The sequence below is a fragment of the Cinclus cinclus genome, chromosome 1 (genome assembly GCF_963662255.1).
Source record: "Cinclus cinclus chromosome 1, bCinCin1.1, whole genome shotgun sequence".
In the NCBI taxonomy this organism is placed as follows: domain Eukaryota; kingdom Metazoa; phylum Chordata; class Aves; order Passeriformes; family Cinclidae; genus Cinclus; species Cinclus cinclus.
This window is the reverse complement of record NC_085046.1, coordinates 104,968,980-104,987,980: the sequence shown is the minus strand read 5'-3', so window position 1 is coordinate 104,987,980 and position 19,001 is coordinate 104,968,980. Positions and strand designations below refer to the sequence as shown.

The window sequence follows — 19,001 nt, the reverse complement described above, 5'->3', positions numbered from 1 at the left end:
CTGTAAACTTAAATAAAAACTAAACATTTCTTGATGGTGAGGCAAAAGCAGCTATGCAAAACTCGGCAAAAATTCTTAAGGAAAGATCAAGAAAAAAACTGTACAAATGTATTTGACTCACATAATTTTACTGACCACAGTGTCTGGGACTTAAAAAAAAGAACAGTGCATGTCTGTACTTGAAGTGTCTGATCTAAAGGGACATATCTGTATCTTACAGATCCCTAAACACTATCCTGATAGATATGGCCTTTCTTCATCCATTCCCTGACACAAGAATCCAACAGCAACAACCACTTCAGTGCATGCTACACCTGACCATGCTGCTCCATTTGTTCCATTATGTGAGCAAAAAGGTTTTGCAGAGCTGAGATACAAACTGCATCAAGAAACACACCAGGCTGGAAAACAGCCAGGAGGAAAAATATTCAGCTGAACTGGTTTCCCAATCCCATTCTTTGAGGTGCTGCACAACACTACTGCCATGAGAAACAAAGAATTGCAGGGCAGGAGCAGGCAAGCAATCCTGTTACAGAATGTCTAACCACTACACCAGAGATTGGGAGGAAAAAGCAGATTTCCATGCTTCTGTTGACAGTGGACTAAGAGAGCTTGAACTTCATCTGCTAAAAAAAAGGGTAAAACAAGGTGCTACTACAGATCACATTATGTGATACTAAACTCTTATTCATGGTCATAATACAAACAAAATTATTTAGATTAATAATACATATTAAAAAAGATTGAAAGAATTTAAGTTTGACTAGATATCATAGGTACACAAGGGTGGTAGGTTGACCCTGCCTGGCTGTCAGTGCCCACCCAACCAGTCTCTCATTCTCCCTGCTCAACAGGACAGAGTGAAAACAAAATGTAACAGCTTAGGTCAAGCTAGAAGTGAAATTATTTACCCATCATCATCACAGGCAAAAGAGATTTGACTTGGGGAAAATGTACAGCTGACTTTAAAAAAAAAAAAAAGAGAATGGTGAGGAAAACTAAAACACCTTCTCCCTATGCCTCACCTTCTTCACAGAGACAACTGCATTCCTTCATTCCAAACTCTATCTCCCTGCATCTTCCCAGGGCAGATTAAAATCACAATTATTTTTTGGGTTGGAAAAGGCCCTTAAGACCATGAGTCCAACCATTAACTGAACACCACCAAGATCACCACTAAACCACATCCCTAAGCAACATGCCTACACGTCTTCTAAATACGTGCAGGAATGGTTATACAACCACTCCTCTGGGCAGCCCGTTCCAGTGTTTGACAACCCTTTTGCTGCAGATGGGGAATGCAGGGTCAGTCCATAACAGCTCCTCACACTCTTGCCCTGCCCTATCATGGGTCCTCTCCACAAGCTTTAGCCCTTCAGCAAAACACTCTCTGAGCAGGGGATCTCCCATGGGCTGCAGTGAGGATCCCTGCTCCACTGTGGCCTGCCACGGGTGGCACAGGGACAACCTGTATCACCGAGGTCTCCATCTGCTGGTGAATCATCCACACACCAAAACTCAGCACTGAGGACCTGAGGCAGCACTACAGGTACCCAGGGGGAGGGAAGGACACATTATGTCCAGTGTTTCAGACTAGCTTGGTTCTACCCCAGTGGACTGCAGACTCATCAGCACTGAGATCATGTATTTCAATTTACTTTTACCAAAAAGCAAAAGAAGTTTATGTGCTCCTAAACCATCCATTACGTAAATCAAAGAACAGTAGGTAAGAACAACCAGGAGACTATTTCAAGTGTAGGCTCTGGGGCCAAACTAAAATCCTGACCCAAAACCAAAATCTGTCACATAAACTCTTCCACTCTTCAAAAGGAACTCTGTTTAAGAAAGCTTGAGAAACACAAATATTACAAAGTTTATATTAGGAAAGAATGCCTTCATTAAACTACTGGAATAAATTAATGTGCTATAAAAACTTCAAAATTCAAACAGCAGCCCTACAGCTGACCAGCTGTGCTCCAAAAAGAGCACTTTAGCTCTCTAAACTGGGATAATGAAAAAACTAAATTTCTAAGTATTCTTAATTTTCTAGAACCAGGCTATTTTGAAATGAAAGAGGTTTTGTGTCATGTACACTTTAAAAACCAAAACCAAGCGGGTAATGAGAAGCATACTTTCACCACACCTAATTACTTTTAAATAGCTCTCATTTCCTTGTGTCCCTTCACCTTTAGTACATGATAAAATCCAATATTCCTGATGTCCACTTGTCATTAATGTTTTTTACTACTTGAATTTCATATTAGTTTTCTAACTTAATGCAATGGTTATCTTCACTTTTCTCATCTCTTCCCAAATCCTCCCTGGATTACCTAGCCCACCATTCCTCTATCACCACTCAATTACACATAACTTTTATAGCCTTTCATAAGTTTTTGAAACCCATGCTCACTCTTATAGCTGTAAAAATAAATAAAAGCGGTGTTGCTCAAACTGCTATTTGAATTTGCTACAAATAACTCTTTTGTACTAAAGATAATTAGATGGCATTATACATCTGTCCAGTTAAAGGATTTTAACAGTAAAATGAGATGTACAAGGGGTATCCATATCACTCACTGTTAAACACAGAAGACACCAATAGTGATTTCAGTTCTCAGAACAAACAAAATCTGATTTCCAATGGAGTTGTTACTCTCTACAGAAGAGTCATGGACCAAAATCCCTTCACACCATAATGACAATTATACCATCAGGTAAGGGATACCATAAACAACTTAGAAAATTTATTTCTATACACACCAATTTAAAAAGCAGTAATGTTTTGTTCTTATGCCTTCACCCCAGACCATTTTTACACTATGGTCAGACTCCTGGTAAATCGAAAACAAAGAGTTCTTAGAGATAACCAGTTAGATTCTGAAAAAATTGCACAAAAACTCCAATGCGCGTTCCCAGAAACATAACTCATCTACTAAATACACTGTTTGGAAGTAGCCAGCTGACCAATTATTATTACAGATACAAAATGCCAGACTTGCTAAAGCATGCATCCTATCTGGTAAGGGAATCACAAGGTACACAGGAAGGGAGAGGATTATCGTGTAGGAGACATGGGGGATGGGCAGGGAGAACAAAGAACACGTTTATTTTAAAAAACAGACCTCCCAAGTACCACTACTCAGGAGGCTATTAATTTATTTGATTTGTGAAGGTTCCTGTAAGTATTTGCAAGTAGCCACTAAAAATATCTTGACTAAGACAACTTGCCATAAATTACACTTGATGTTCTAAAAGCAACAACAAACTAATACACCAAATAAATCATAGGTGTTTTGTCATTTAAAATGGTTTAACTTTTTGACTTCAAGATCAATTATGCCACTTTTCAGGTACAAAAACCTATTATTTCAAGTACAGAAAGCCAATCATCTTCCTAGATTTTCAATATTACCAGAATAGCACATAATGCTTTCTACACTGCACACTCCAGCTGGGGGATTAATTCTGTATCGAGATTTCCATTTCCTGACCGCAACCCCTCCGCCACCTCCCTTTATTCAAACACAATTTGGTAAATACTTTCAGCAGGAAAATAATATTGTTACTTTGAACCAATTGTATAAAAAAGGAAATTAATGACAAATGAATTCTTGTCTAAGCTCTATAGAAAGCAAATCTTCAGAAAGAGAATAAACAGAAAAAGGTTCTGTAATTCTCATGACCATTATGTGAACATAGCCAGATGTGCTCTCTACAAACATGCCACTTGTCTGGCCTTTACCTCAGGTAAAAAGCTGTCTTCTTTTCTAAATAAAAAGCTTGGATTTATAACTTTCTTGCTTCTCTTCAGAAACTCAGAATACTACTCCTTTCTGTTTCTTTTCCACAACACTACCAAAAAAGGGGGACACTCAAGGCTCGTAGATCCTGGCAAAAGGCTACTTCACAGAAAAAACAGGATTTATCTGCAAGTAATTAAACAACCACACTGCACTACTGATGTACCACATCTGACCACTTTCTCCACTGAGGAGCCACCTACACAGGACCTACCTGAAGTTTTACTTCTATGTGAAATTTTGATTTTTTTCAAATCCTTGGTTTACCAATCCCTCTCAAGTGCCCTGTCTCACTTAAAGCAATGTGGGGTGATGAGCACACGAAAGGGCAGCTAATACAGTAGACATAACCAAAACAACCCTGAACTTGGTTCCACAAATCCCTCATGACCCAGATGATTACATCTGGAGAAAAGAGCTTATAAGACATTCTTCATGTAAACGAGTTTTTATTTTAAAAAGACCATCCTAGTATCTTAGCACTAAGGCTTTTGAAGTTTTCTAAGATGTTAATATAGTGTCACAATGCCAGTAATAGCCTACAACCTTTGAAAGACAAGGACAGTATATTTTTTAAGTCTATGAAGCATAGTTCTATACATATACATATATGCACATACATGAATCAAACTCAACTTGCCTTTTTTTTTTTTTAATAGAATGACCTTCAAACATTACTTTTATTACACAGTAAGTTCCTGATGCACCACTATTGTTCCTGGCTGCCCAGGCCTCAAACTCAAAGCAGCAACTCTGGCTGCAAACACCACTTCCAAGAACTTATAATCAAGATTGGTTTTGAATACATAATAGAAAACTCCCAGCAGTAACAATTTCTTTTTTATTTTTACTACTGTACTTTTATATTTATACTCACTATAAAGTTACATTCACATTGTGACAGTAAATTCATGAACCAGAGAAATTTTTCATTTTAAACTTTAAGAGCCATGACACACACTCCACTAAGTATTATCAAACAAAAACCAACTCCATGCTTTATAACATTTCCTTGCTCGACATCATCATTAATACCACCCCAAGAAATTCCTGTCACCTAATCCCACTTACATTAATGTCCCTAGAGAAGTATCAAACTATCATACAAAGTCAGGAGTCCCTTGCTCTAAACAAAGTCACCATCATGGCAAAAAAAAAAAAAAATCATTACCAAAAGGTGAAGAAAGGAAGTGATTTAGACAAGACTGAAAAGTGAATCAGCAGTAAATTCAGGATTTCAGTCCAAACTGAGAGCACTTTCACTCTATTAATTTTGCCCTTTTGTTACAACTACTTTACAGATTTTTACTCTTCCTATCTCCAGGGAATACAGACCTCAAAAGCAACTCTAGCAAAAAGCAATCCTGGGTACTCCCACACAACAGTTCCATGACGATGAGGATAAGGATGATGTTCCCCAGAAACCTCAAGAAGAGAAATACCATTTTGCTAAGCCTGACAGCAGCAATGTATGCGACACAATATATACAGTTCTACCTGAAACAGAAGTTAAAATTCTAATACAAAAATATAAAGAGAAATGAAACTCAGAAGGGATAAAGCAAAAAAAAAAAATCAATAAAAAATGACAGTTTTAAAACTGAATATTAAGTCTAGGCTTCCAGATACAGTTAAGAGGACACCATCTGCTTGCAAATACGTCAGGCAGGGCTAGAACAATGAGCATTCAAGGCTCATATGCAACATTTATGCATATGCTTCAGCTCTAAGCAGAAGTAGTCCCACTGGTTTCTACAGGACATCAAACACAGGTACAAGTTTTTAAGCATAAACATCTGCAAGACAAGGACTGACAACTTGAAAGACTCCTCTTTCTTGTTTTAAAGTCCATTGCAAAATGATTTTCAAAAATAAAACCATTATAATTATGGCAGCAGAGAGGAAGGTACCCAGTCACTGAAAAATTAAATCAATCTCAAAGTGCAACCATGCAATATTTGTGGTTCTTTTCTTAGCAAGGTTTTTTGTAATTAGAATGAATTCCATCATTCTGTCTCCTCGAAAGTATTTTAGCTTTAACCTTCTGCTGTAATTTTCCTTCCTGTTAACCCTACACATAGCTGGCACAAAGATAGTCTTTCCATCACATTCTAAATGAAAGACACATTACAAAAAGAGTACAGCTCAAGTGCCTTGACAAATCAGCGCAAACACCTCATTACTGAGGCAATCCTGACCGGCTCAAAAGTCACCTCACGATATTTCTGTTGAAACTTAACAATATCTATATTTTTCTGTGTGAGTTTTCACTGTAAAAACAGATGCTAAAATGAACATTTCCCTGCAGTGTTTGCAACACTAACACTGCCGCATAATGTCAGTGCAAATCAAATTCCATTGTTCAAAATGACTGGATTTAAAGCATAAATATCAAGCAGTCAAGTAATTAAAATAATTAACTCGTGCACTTTTTTTCTCTCCCAGTACCTTTACTATTTTACAGCAGCTCTGGCAATACAGATAAAAGGCAATGCGCAGATTACAGGCACAAAACCACAGTATTCTAACCACTCAGTGAAACCTCCAGAAAAAAGCTACTACACATCTTTTCTGCAATTATCGCTGTACTTGATGACTACCACTATTTTGTAAAACTGTTCTGAAATATAAATTCAAGAAGTGGGGATCGGGGTGTGAAAGTAAACCCAAACCCTGATGAATCACCCTCTCGGCTCCCTCTCTCCACCTCCTCCCCAGTACAACAGGAACCTGATGACTTTTGCTTTGTCTACGCCGATTTAGCAGTCCCGGGACAACTTCTGTCCCCGCGCCGTAGGTTCGTCCCAAGTTTGCGTTGTACACACACAGACACACGGACGCGCACGGACAGACACCCACGCGCGGGGAGGGGGAGGGTGCCTGACTCCCCCCCGCCCAAACCCAAGGCAAAGGCGCACCTCCATAAAGGGGAAGGAAGGGCGCAATCCGCTCCCCAGGGAGGGACCCCCAGCACCCCGGGGTGCTGCCCCCCGGACCCACCGCCGTGGGGGTGCCTCCATTCCCTCCCTCCGTCCCCGCTCACCGGTGGGCGCGCTGTCGAGGATGCGGAGGTCGTAGGCCCCGGAGCAGCGGTAGTTGGCGGCGGTGCCGTTGTCCCACACCACCACCACCTCCTCGGGGCTCTCGAAGCTGCGCACGGTGCCCACATGGCCCTCGCCGCCATCCTGCTTCCCCCACTTCCAGTCCGGGCCGCGGACCACCCGGGCCCCGACTCCTTCCACCATCACCCGGTTGTTCCGCGAGCTGCTCATCCCGGCGGCGGCGCCCTGGGGCGGATGGAGGGGGCGCGCAGCCCGCAGGCGGCGGAGGAGGACCCCGATGGGGGCGGCTACCTCGGGCGCCGGGCGGGAATCTCCGTCCGGCTCTTTTTCTTCTTCTCCTCCTCGCTCGCTCGCTCCCTCTCTCCCTTCCTTCCTCGCTCTCTCGCTCGCTCCCTACGCACCCATTCCCCGGCCCCACCGCCGGCCCCGCTCCCGCCGCTACATCCGGGACCCGCGGCCGCGACGGCGGCGGCTCCAGGGAGACCGGTGGGGCAGCCCCCGCCCCGCCGCGCTGCGCATGCGCGGCCCCGTGGCGGGCGCGTCGCTCGAGCGCCCCCTGCGGAGCCGCGGCGGGCACTGCTCCGCTCGCCCTGCCCCGGCCCGGCCTGGCCCGGCCCGGCCCCGGGGCTGCTCCCGAGGGAAGGGCCGGGAGCAGAGGAGCGAACAGGGGTTCATCCCTGCCGGCAGGGCTGCCTGAGCCTTCTCCAGGTCTCCAGCCCGGCCATTCCTTCTGGAATAGCGTCATCCTGCCGCCGAGGGCCGTGGGCCGCCCCGCCCGGCCCTGAGGTGATGATGTGGTGGCAGCGGCGGGAGCCGCTCCCACCGCCCGCCTCCTCCATGCACAAGTTGCTCCTATCGCCTGTTCTTCGGCGGCAGAGGGATTATCGATTCAATTGTATCAACTAGGTCATGAGCGATCTACCTTAGGAAAACCACAGAATGATTGAATGGTTTGGTTTGGAAGGGTCCTAAATGATCATCTTGTTCCAAACTCCCTGCCGTGGGCAGGGACACTTTCCAATAGACCAGGTTGCTCAAATCCCCATCCAGTGCAACCTTGAACACTTCCAAGGATGGGATATTTTATTAGTCTGCAGTTCTATGACTCTAAACCTGTGTAGTGGTTTCCTCGTTTTCGATTTTCTTTTGTGTCCTCATGTCCCATTTTCTTTTCAAATTGTGGATGTGAGACTTGCCTACTACTGAGGTGAATTTGGTGGGGCCTTACTTTTGTACCCAGGAACATTTTAAGCTGGTGTTCAGGTGTTCCAGTCTGCCACATGGAGGAATCAGTACCTCCACATGCCCTTCCCACCCCGGAGGATCCTTCATGGGGGATGTACTGCTCAAACTTTGGGCCAATACATGCAATGCAATTCTTCATAAAAGACCTCTTCATTAACACTCTCATGACACTCAAGGATTTCCTTTATCTCCACACGTCCTTGCTAATCTTTCATAGAATATTATTCTCTTGAGAATATGATTCTCATTCAAAAATTGTCCTCTGTTGCTTTTGTCTCTCCTTTTTTTTTTAATGTCACCTTTTTTAAAGCATCTGTCCTTCAGATAGACAAGTCTGAAACAGACAAAAGAAAACCATTTCTTAGTCAACAGGGATATAGCTGAAAAAAGACAGCCCAGCTACCTTATGTTCTGGGTATTTTTACTGTTTCTGTGCTTTCTTCCACCTTTGTGGTTATTAATACAGCTAGAAGAGTCTGTGAGGTCATCTCCTGATTTCTTTTGTGTAGTTTTTTACCAAAGGTATAACACAGCAGAATAATATGAATATGTAATCACCAGGCCACCACATTCCTCACATAATTTATTCCTTCTTAACCCCTGCTAAGGCTAAAGAATGTTGCCTCAAACATGACATTGTGTCCTGACAATGGGCAATCCCAAGAAGCTGTCAGATTTCTGCTCCTGCAGTGGAAGCCTCCAAGCCCAACAGATACCATGCAGTTGCCAGGCAGTGAGGGTTTTATGGCAGATGTTTTCCTCATACAAAAGCTACCCACAACTTGTACTAGCTTATTACATTGGTACGTGGCAGAATTTCACAGAGGTTTCTTATTATATCAAAGGATCTATCGGGGGTCTTGTGGGAATAATTTGCTCATCTGCCTCGTTCTACTTTTTCATGCTTTGATAGTTATGTGTATATGAAGAAGTAGAAGGTTCACGCATGCCTAAGGATAACCCAGAGGATGTTTTTCTATTAGTCTTTTGTACACTTAGATAAAAAAAGGCTTTTTGTAATCAGGAAAGTTATGCCAGAAATAACTAATAAAGTCTGAGATCAGAATTAGTTCTTCTGGAGAGAATCTGAGAAGTTCATCCCTTACATTAGTTTTTCCACAAAGGCTTTATACTAATTAAAGACCTTAAGAGGGACTGCTGCTGCTGCAGTTCAGCAGCAATGCATGTGGGTTAGATACTATCTTGGAGCTTCTTTTCTACCAATAATCCTTCTGACAACTCATGCTCTTTTTATAACAATAATCCCTGCCTCTCCTCCTACTCACCTGCTTTTTCTATTAGATGTTTTACTTGCAAAAACCAGAATCTAAAGATGCCTGGATCATTTCAGAGGTGTCTTAGACAGCAAAAACGTAAGTAATAACTGGAACCCAGTATCTATTGGACTGACTGTGACTGCTCCCTCAATAGCTGATAGGGAATTCTTTACCAGCTCAAAATACAGAGACTTGTACAACTTTATTTGTGTGATAGAAAATAAAGGCTGGTCTGCTACATTCACTTGCCAATGACTACATGACTAATTTCTGCACCCTAATCTGTTATTTCTACTCCTATATGGCCACAAAGTTGTGGAAGGTGCAAAATCGTCATTGGCCACATGATTCAGTTTTCCAGAATCCCAGATATTTTTTTGTATTATCTCTTTGAATCATACATTATATTCAATATTCTGTGCACCTGTTTAACTGACCAGTAAGGAAAAAGATATTTGGCTTTTGAATACTTTATTTTAATTAGGCTTCAAAATAAGCAATAAATACTGTTTTCAGATAGAGATTTAAAAAGTGACATCAGGGCATAGAGAAAGTGTATAGCTTTGGGGAAAGATTTTCAAGTTATGTTGGAAAGTTAGTGGTCCAATCTTGATATTTTTCTGGTATCAGCCACAAGAATATACAACAGAATTAGTGCTAGAATAATAAGCAAGAGAATCTAATTCTGAATAACAACTGAAAGACTATTGGAGACTCACAGAGATAGAGGAATCAGAATGAAATAGCAAAAGGAAAAAGAGAGCTTTGAGTTTTGAAAAGACACTGAACTAGGTTTAGAAATACAACAAGCAAATGTATACAAAAAGATAGATTCCATAGAAAGCTGGATCCAATTAACATATCATGACAAGAAAAGTGACAGATACTGCATTTTCAGCTATGTGTCAGCATTTTCTTTAGAAACTGGGAAACTAGCCACAGTAACACCTTGAGGAAAGAACTCATATTCATTTTTCAGCTGAAAGAAACTCTTGTTGTCTTAAGGCCTTTTGTGAGGCAGAAGGAGCTAGTTCCTTGTCTGTCTGGTTATACACAGAATAAATGCATGTGGATTTGCAATTGTCTCTGACAAGTCTCTGGTGTTCTGATGTATGCTGAGAGCTTCTCATATCTCCTAAACTTGCATTTGCCCCTAATTGCACAGAACAGCCATTTTACAGGAGGAGAGGAGAGGAGAGGAGAGGAGAGGAGAGGAGAGGAGAGGAGAGGAGAGGAGAGGAGAGGAGAGGAGAGGAGAGGAGAGGAGAGGAGAGGAGAGGAGAGGAGAGGAGAGGAGAGGAGAGGAGAGGAGAGGAGAGGAGAGGAGAGGAGAGGAGAGGAGAGGAGAGGAGAGGAGAGGAGAGGAGAGGAGAGGAGAGGAGAGGAGAGGAGAGGAGAGGAGAGGAGAGGAGAGGAGAGGAGAGGAGAGGAGAGGAGAGGAGAGGAGAGGAGAGGAGAGGAGAGGAGGAGAAGGATTGAGCCCTGAGGAGCACTGCTCCCAGACAGCCATATGTGGTAACCAGCCAGATGTGACCCTATTCACCACAACACCATAAGCCCTGTCCTTGAGCCAGTTCTTCACCCAGTGCATTGTGAACCAGCTCATCTTGTTTGGATAACTTATCCAAAAGGATGATGTGAGGGCCAATAAAAAGCCTTACTAGAATCCATAAGAACTCCATTCACTGTCTTCCCTTCAGCCACTAGATGTGTGACTGTATCATAAAAAGATACCAAATTGGTTAAACAGGACTGTCCCTTGTGAATCCATGTGCTCACACTCCAGGTAATCTAACCTATCAGTCCTCAAATTGTGGGTGAAATGCCATCTAAACCCTCACTGCTAGAGTTAGCAGATAATTAATTTCTATGTTTTTCAGGTCTACAGTCTAAAAATTATACTTTTAACCTCCCTCAAACCTAGCACCAGTAGAGGAATTGGACTATGGCATATTTTCCACTATTCACACTGGCAGAGCTGTAATGCCTTAAACTGCTGCATCAGAAGCAAGCAAGGTTCATCTGTAAAAGGCTTATTTACTGTGAGACTGTGATTATTTTGAACACCTCAGGGAGTAGGGACAGAGCAGTTGAATCACAGGCTGGAGGAAGGAAATGCACAGTACATTAGGCAAACTCACTCTAATTGCAAGGACTCATTCATATTCATCCAGTGCAGGAGCTTAGATGCACAAAATGAGTTAGTGCACTCTTCTGGCTACCCAAAGTTATGTATATTGCTGAGTCAATCCCCCAGCTGACGATTATGGTCTTCCTCACAACTTCCTGCCATATTGGAGCAATCCAGCCAGGGGCCAAGAGAGAAGACCTCTGGTTTGTGCAGAATTCAGTGCTGTGCTTCCTGGTTTTGTTGGAAAGCAAACACTTTTGTAAGAGTGACTTTTTCTAAGAGCAGCTGCCACCCTCCTGAAGGGTAGGGCAGCTCTCAAGACAACTCGCACAGAGTCACAGGAAGTAGGACCTTGGAGAACATCCAGCCCATGCTCCTGCCCATCAAAGCCATCCAGAAAGCTGCTTGTCTAAACTCTGCCTGGTTTCCTTTCATATCTGCAAAATGTCATGCTCCAGCAGGAAATTCTAATGTAAGTATTTGCCTGGATTGAAGAGAGGCTTTGATGGAGGTTTTTCTGGACTGTCTTGTTTGATTAAAGCTGAACTTGCAGTGTAGTATCTGGAACGTATAATGGAAACAGACCACAGAAAGGGAACTGTGCCTTTTGCAGGAAAGAATTCTATATTAAAGACTTCCTTTTATACATTTCAGAAAAAAAATCTCAACTTCTTGGAAAGATAATTTTTAACTTGTGGAGCTATGAGATTTTGTTTACTATGTTGCACAAATCCTGAGTTCTTAGAACTTTCCATATGAAGGATATATGTAAATAACTACCTATGAGTTGAGAAAGAACATCTAATTTGGATAAAATGAGCAGATTGTAGTTTTCTTTTTTAAATTACAGAGGTAAAGTTTATTGATTTATACTGATCTGAGTCCAAAAATTCTGCTTCCTTAGTTCAAGACTATTTTTGAACAAGCACGGTTTTTAGTCCTCCCCTTGAAAACTGAATGCATTCTAGATTTTAATTTTCTTGTTTTCCCCAAAAGTGATTTTATTCCGCAGTTCTTTCCTGTGGACAAAAGTACTAGGAAAAGAAATTAGGAAGTAGGAAGCAACTGTCTTGCTTTTAGTGAAATAGGCCTATTCTTTTCTGTGTAGCTAACTCAAGTAACTGAGGAAGACAGACAGAAATATTGGCAAATGAGATAAGTACTGTTTTACGGGGGAAAAAAAATGCCCCAAACGTTAAGGGTTTTTTTTAAATTAAAAGCATGTAATCCCACTCCACAGAAACTTCTGGCCTGATGCATATGCCAATTCTTTAAGTGAAAATGTACATAATGTATATTTTCTGGAACCCGAAGTACCAGTTAGGAACTTCAGGGCATAGCCTGTTTATCCTTGGTTTAGCGTTAAAAACAGCCCTAATCCCGCGGCCTCTGCTGCCATCGCGTGGCCGTCAACCATCTCTCATTAATGCTAAAAAAAACTCGCCCATCTTCACTCGTAGCACTCTTACTTCCTTTGCTTTATTTACCGGATTCATTACCCCAGCACAATCCAAATTTCTTCCACAGTTTTCAGAAATATCATTAATAATTTGTATTTATTTTTTTCCTAGTTTCTGCAGATTAAAATATTTTTAATGTCAGATGGTGAGCAAGTTGTCATGCACCAGAGCAAATTGCTTTGGTGGGCTTGGTTTTCACTATGCTAGTGGCATCCTCTATGAAACAGTTGATTAGAACAGATGTATTAACCCACAATGTCCATGACATTGGATTTTTTTCTTAGGAGGTTTATCACCTTTACTAGAAAGTAAAATAGCTGAGCAGAGAACAGAATAAAAATACATAATTTCATTTTCCTGCTGTGAAACATAAGCACTTTCTGTGGAGTGCTTATCCTAACAAAGAATTATTTTCCTTTTTTTCTGTATGTAGCAAAAAACCTGAACATGTTGCAAAAAGTGTTTAAGGATAATAATGAGCATCCTGGAATCTTCTTTCTTGGTTAAGGTTTTAAGTTTTACTGTGCTGAACTCTTTTGAGTGGAGAGAAAACAAGAAACCTGTGAAGTTAATCCTAAAGTTTTAAATATTCAAAGACAAAATAAAATAACAAAAAATTATGTAGCAATCTAGGGCATACACACTACATTAACACGTTTGCACATTTATACAAATTCTCCTACTTTAGCACACCTTAGAGGATTCAAAAATGTATACTTACCTGATATTTCCAAGAGTTTATCCAAATACTGTTGTTTAATTCATAGGTGATTTTTAAATTAGGTAATGCATTGCAAGGAGGGATTAATTTCTCCCTGGTATTAAATTTCCTGATTGCAAAGATTGTAAAGAAAGTACTTACTTGAAATTCTAAGATGTAATCAGAACCAGCTAGGTCATATTTTTAGACTGATAAGAAAAGAAACTGTCTCCACAAGTCATCAAGGTATTTTAAGAATGCTCCTACTTCATGTGCATGATAATTTTTGTTGCAATTAATGGGCCCAATCGTGTGCATAGTGTCCTGTGTCAAGTACATGTTTGTCTTGTATTACAAAGGCATTCAATATTCACTAAGTAATGCCTGAAAGGAGACTTCAGTACCAAAAAATACCTCTGTTTAATTTTAACAATCCTCCAAAATAGTAAAAACATTGAGCAACTCAAGCAGAATCTAAATTTTCTATGTTTTGTCATAAGAAAATTGTTCCAGTCACAACATTATGTAATCCCAAATTCTAAGAAGTAATATTTGCAGTACACTCTGATAGACTTATTGAAATCTGTATTTATCTAAAACATGGCTAGAAATTTTTTTTAAATTAAAATATTTGTTGCTAAACAAGGCAAAATACTTTGCATAAAGTAAACATTTAAAAGCAACATTTCATTTAAATTTGTATACAGTTCTCATAAACAATTTTCACTCTTAACATGCTAAAGAAAATCTAAGAAATTGCCTAAAGAAAGAAGATTCAATGACCTTATTTCTGACTCCACTGAATTCAGCTGGGGCCATTCTGCTGATGTACACAGAAAAATAATTTACTAAATGTATATGGAAGTTATTTCATTGGGGAGGGAGGTGTTACATGATTATAAAACACTCTAAGATATTTTGGTCTTTTGTGTGAAATACAACTATTTATCCTTTTATCCTCTTTAAAGTGATTACAAAGGAATGGAAACAGGTAAGTAAAACGGAGAATGCTTTACTGCAATAAATCTTCCTTGAAGATGGGAAGAAATTTAACATGGATTCAACATTCAGCTCTATTGTACTCTTTCAAAAATTCTCTAAGTTCTGTAGCAGCTTCTGTTAATATTTTTAATGAAAAAAATGATAAGTCAAATGTCCTCAATATACTTGCTTACTTTCAAATTATTTTATACTGTACTGTCTCATATTCACAGTTTTCAGCATGCCCTGGATCTCTGATTTCTAAACAAAATAATTAAAAACTAATTCACATTTCTGAGAATTAAACTCAGCTGTATATCACCCTTCATTTCAACTCTTCCATGAATATTTTAGGTAACACAAAGCAAAGTTTCATCACTATTATTTAAATATTAAATTTTATTATTTTTACAATGATGAGTCAAATTGGTCTGATCCTCTATTAACCATGATTTTGTATTTAGCAGTTAGCTGTAGTCAAAAGCAGGGAACTGATTTCATGCAGATCAGATCCTGCAAGGGTCATCCCGAGGGAGACCGGTATCGAGCAGACTTCCTGTGGCAGCAGCTGTTTAAGGCATCTTCAGTCACCCAAACAGAGAGTAAAACAATACCTGCTACTCCTGCTGAACTGAAATACATTTAATTGAAGGAAACATAGTTAAGGGAAGAAGTTAAATGAAATTATCATAGAATCATACAATGGCGTGGATTGGAAGGGACTGTAAATATCATCCAACCCCCCTGCCATAGGTTGGGACACCTTCCATTAGACCAGGCTGCTCAAAGCCTCATCCACTCTGGCCTTGAACACCTCCAAAGATGGGACATCTCTGAAACTCTCTGAATCTACCCTCATCCAGTTTAAAGCCATTCCCCCTTGTCCTACCACTACAAACCCCTGTAAAAAGTCCCGCTCCAGCTCTCTGGTAGCCCTCCTTTAAGTACTCAAAGGCTGCTTTAGGTGTCCCCAGGCCTTCTCTTCTTCAGGACGAACAACTGCTCTCTCAGTCTGTCTTCAAAGGTGCTCCACCCCTCTGATCATTTTTGTGGCCCTCCAACAGGTCCACATCTTTTCTGTGCTGAGGACTCCAGAGCTGGATGCAACACTCCAGGTGGGTTCTCACAAGAACAAATTAGAGGGGGATAATTACCTCCCTTCCCTGCTGGCTACACTTCTTTTGATGCTGTCCAGGATGCTGTTGGCCTTCTGGGCTGCAAGCAATCGCCAGGTCATGTTGAGTTTCTCATCCACCAACACATGTCCCAAGTAATTCCTTTTGAATCCTTTGTTCCTTCCAATTTTACCACCATAAAGGGCTGAGAAATACTTCTTGATGGAGTGAAGAGAAATATGGAAGAAAAATAAATGGGTGAATGGGAGTATGAAGATAATAGTAAGAGTAGCTTAAGAAAGGGACAACAAAAGCAGCCATTCCTAATGCCACAATTATTGATTTTTTCATGAGCACTAGGAGTACAAACACAAACACAGCCTGGCTTTTTCCATCTGAAATTTGAAGAGCCTCCAACACAGAGCATTTTCACTGACTTAATTCATATTTTAAAGAAAGACAAATAAATAATATGCATGAGGAAGTCTTGAAAAATGTTGAATTGAGTTTTTCAAATGCACTTCTTTTTCTTCCATTCCCTTGCTGATAATAAATATCACTAACACTGGATGCCTTTTCCCCTGTGTTAATGGTAAACTTTTCAGATATTTTATGCATGGACTTCACATTTTTAAGTATCCCAAGATAGTTTATGCTGACACAAAGATATTTTTCCCATTTGGTTAAATGAATATTGAAGCTAAACAAACATTAAAAGAATATAATCAAACAGAACCTTGAATTTAAAGCTCTGAGGTTAAAAGTCACTGTGCTCCTTGTCAGAGGTGCTGCTCATTGAAATCCGTTCCAAGAGTGGGCCTACAGAGAACTGCAGTGGGATCAGCTTGCAGTTCTCCATTGCAACGTCAGGAAGAACATAATGATTCTGCCCCAAACCCCAAATAATCATAGAACAACCTCCCTAAAAAAAAAGAAAACATAAACATAGTGCAGCCTTCTAGTGATAAAAGAAAATCAAACTGTGATTCTTCAATTGCTTCTGTCAATTATTATCTATTGCTTAAGCAAAATAAATTGGGAGACAATGTGAAAGAACAGTCCTGTGCCCTTTCATTTCTGCTTAATCTATAATCCATTAGTAGTGGGTTGAGGCAATCGTTTTATGAAGCACTTGGAGAGAAGAGAGCATATTGCAAACAGGAACTCTCTCTGGGAATGTGGACTCTCTCTGAAAAAAAAAAAAAGCAGTAAGTGTTCAAAACAACATAGTGACCACTTCACTTTTTCACACATGGACAATTTGCAATGACTCAATCACTTAGAAGTAGCTGTAGTATGAGCAGAGTACAGCCTTTTCTTTATCAGCTCTGCTCTTTGTAGGTCAAAGGACAACCTTTTAAAGTCTTAAAAAAAACCAGCACCAGAACCAGAGGATCTGATGGGGATTGCTTGAAGAAGAAGGAAGTTATTAACATTACTGGTATTGCCAATGTAGCAATATGCTTACACAGTAAAAAACCCAAACCCCTCAGCCCTTCTCAGTACATGTCATTTGTTTCAGTTTGCCAAGGGTGTGTCACATGTGCCTGACCTTGTTAATATTCCTATGAGTAACCAATACAGGGTAGATGGAAGTCCGAGACCAGATAAACCTCATCTACCTTCGTGTCAGGATGTTTCTTCAGGCATTCAATCTCTCTTGGTTGTTGATTGAGTCATTAAACTACTGGGTTTGTATGACTCAAAGGCTTTCTCTAACCATCAACAGTCACACCTTCCACTTTTCAGTCAAATGAGTAGATATGCATTTAAAAGCCTTCTAAACCCAAGGACTCAGGCTGTGTCCCTTTATTTCTCGGACATTTGGGATTTTTCTTTTCTCTAGATTTTGGGTGACTCAAGGATTCTTCAGCTTAATGAGGATAGGATTCAGATACAGAACAGTCTACTGCAAGCAGCAACTAGTTCCTCCTTCAGATGTAGCACGTTCTTGCGCATCCTAAAATCAAGTTGTCAGTTCAGCCAAATTTTTGTCTGTGAAGATTCCTAAACTCACACTGTAGATGAAGCCTACATGCTCTCAAACTGAGCTATCTACTCCAGCTTTCCCACTGGAGTCTCCCTTCATGATAAATTGTTTTATCTGGGGTATATAGCATACACTCCCAGCAAGTCAGTACCAAAACCTAGGTAAGGTTACCCTCCATCAGCACAGGAAGCGCAGCCTTGATGACAGCAGGTTTCCACCCATTCGGTTTTATGTTTTTGTAACAGTTCTGGGGAAAAAAAATAAACTCCAGACCATCCCTGCCTCCACTTACCAATTCCCATACTCTTTACAACTTTGGACAGCTTACTGTATAGGAAGAATAGGTATCTTAAAATTTCTTCAGATCTCTGCAATATACTCATCATTCTTCATGGTGAACAAGAAAATTTTGGACCAAGATGCTTAATGTTAAGGCATAATCTCTCTGGTAAGCTCTGTCTTAGTTAGGAGGAGCAAGTGGAAAAGGCCACAACTCCTCTTCTAATGTTACATTTTTCCTTCCTTTTCTGTTTTTGTGGGTTTTGTTTGGTTGGTTGGTTGGTTGATTGGGGTTTTTTTTTTATTTGGTTGGTTTTTTGTTTGTTTGGGTTTGTTTGTTTGGTTTTTTTGTTTGTTTTGTTCCTGTTTTTTGGTTTGGTTTGGTTTTTTGGGTTTTTTTTCGTAAATTTTGAAATTACTTCTGTGTACCGTGGTGCATGCATGCATCTGAGATAGCAGATGCTCAGCTCCAGGATCTTTGTGTTATCAGCTGTGCTCCTAGGACTTTGCCAAGGAAAAGATGCAGATACTGTACATCTTTTTATGAAGTTGAAGGGGGGAGCATCTGAGTTAGCAAACACGAGGGTCTCCAAACAACAATCCATACAGTTGAAAAGGGAGCTGGCTGAAATTCTCTCGGGAATTAGAGATACCTCTACTCCTCTCTGGTCTTCACTACTGCCTTGTAACAGCAGTGGTAAGTGGAAGAGCAGTAGCACACTTCTGTCTCACGTAAAATATTTAGAGAATGGTCGCTGATTAACCACTGCTGCATTTTGAAGCCCACGTCCCCTCTTCCCTTCCCGGCAGCGACTGAGTTTCCACACCCCTGCATCAGCAGTTCCTTACGGTTTTGGAGGGGTCCTTTTCCCATCTGACCCCCACACGCCCTCCCTGCCCTCCCGGCAAAGCGACGGGACAAGGTGACCCCGAAGGAGCACGGCGATGCCACCTGCCGTGG

The 19,001-nt window shown here is 40.7% G+C and overlaps 1 protein-coding gene across 1 annotated transcript in view; it reads right to left on the bottom strand.

Annotated features, from left to right (window-relative positions):
* Positions 1-7,072, bottom strand: part of MIB1 (MIB E3 ubiquitin protein ligase 1) — a 69,991-nt gene extending 62,919 nt beyond the window's left edge. Inside the window, exon 1 of the mRNA XM_062488479.1 lies at positions 6,844-7,072. Within this exon, the coding sequence (XP_062344463.1) occupies positions 6,844-7,072 (229 nt within the window). The remainder of the gene's footprint in view (positions 1-6,843) is intronic.
* Between the last annotated feature and the right edge of the window lie 11,929 nt (positions 7,073-19,001).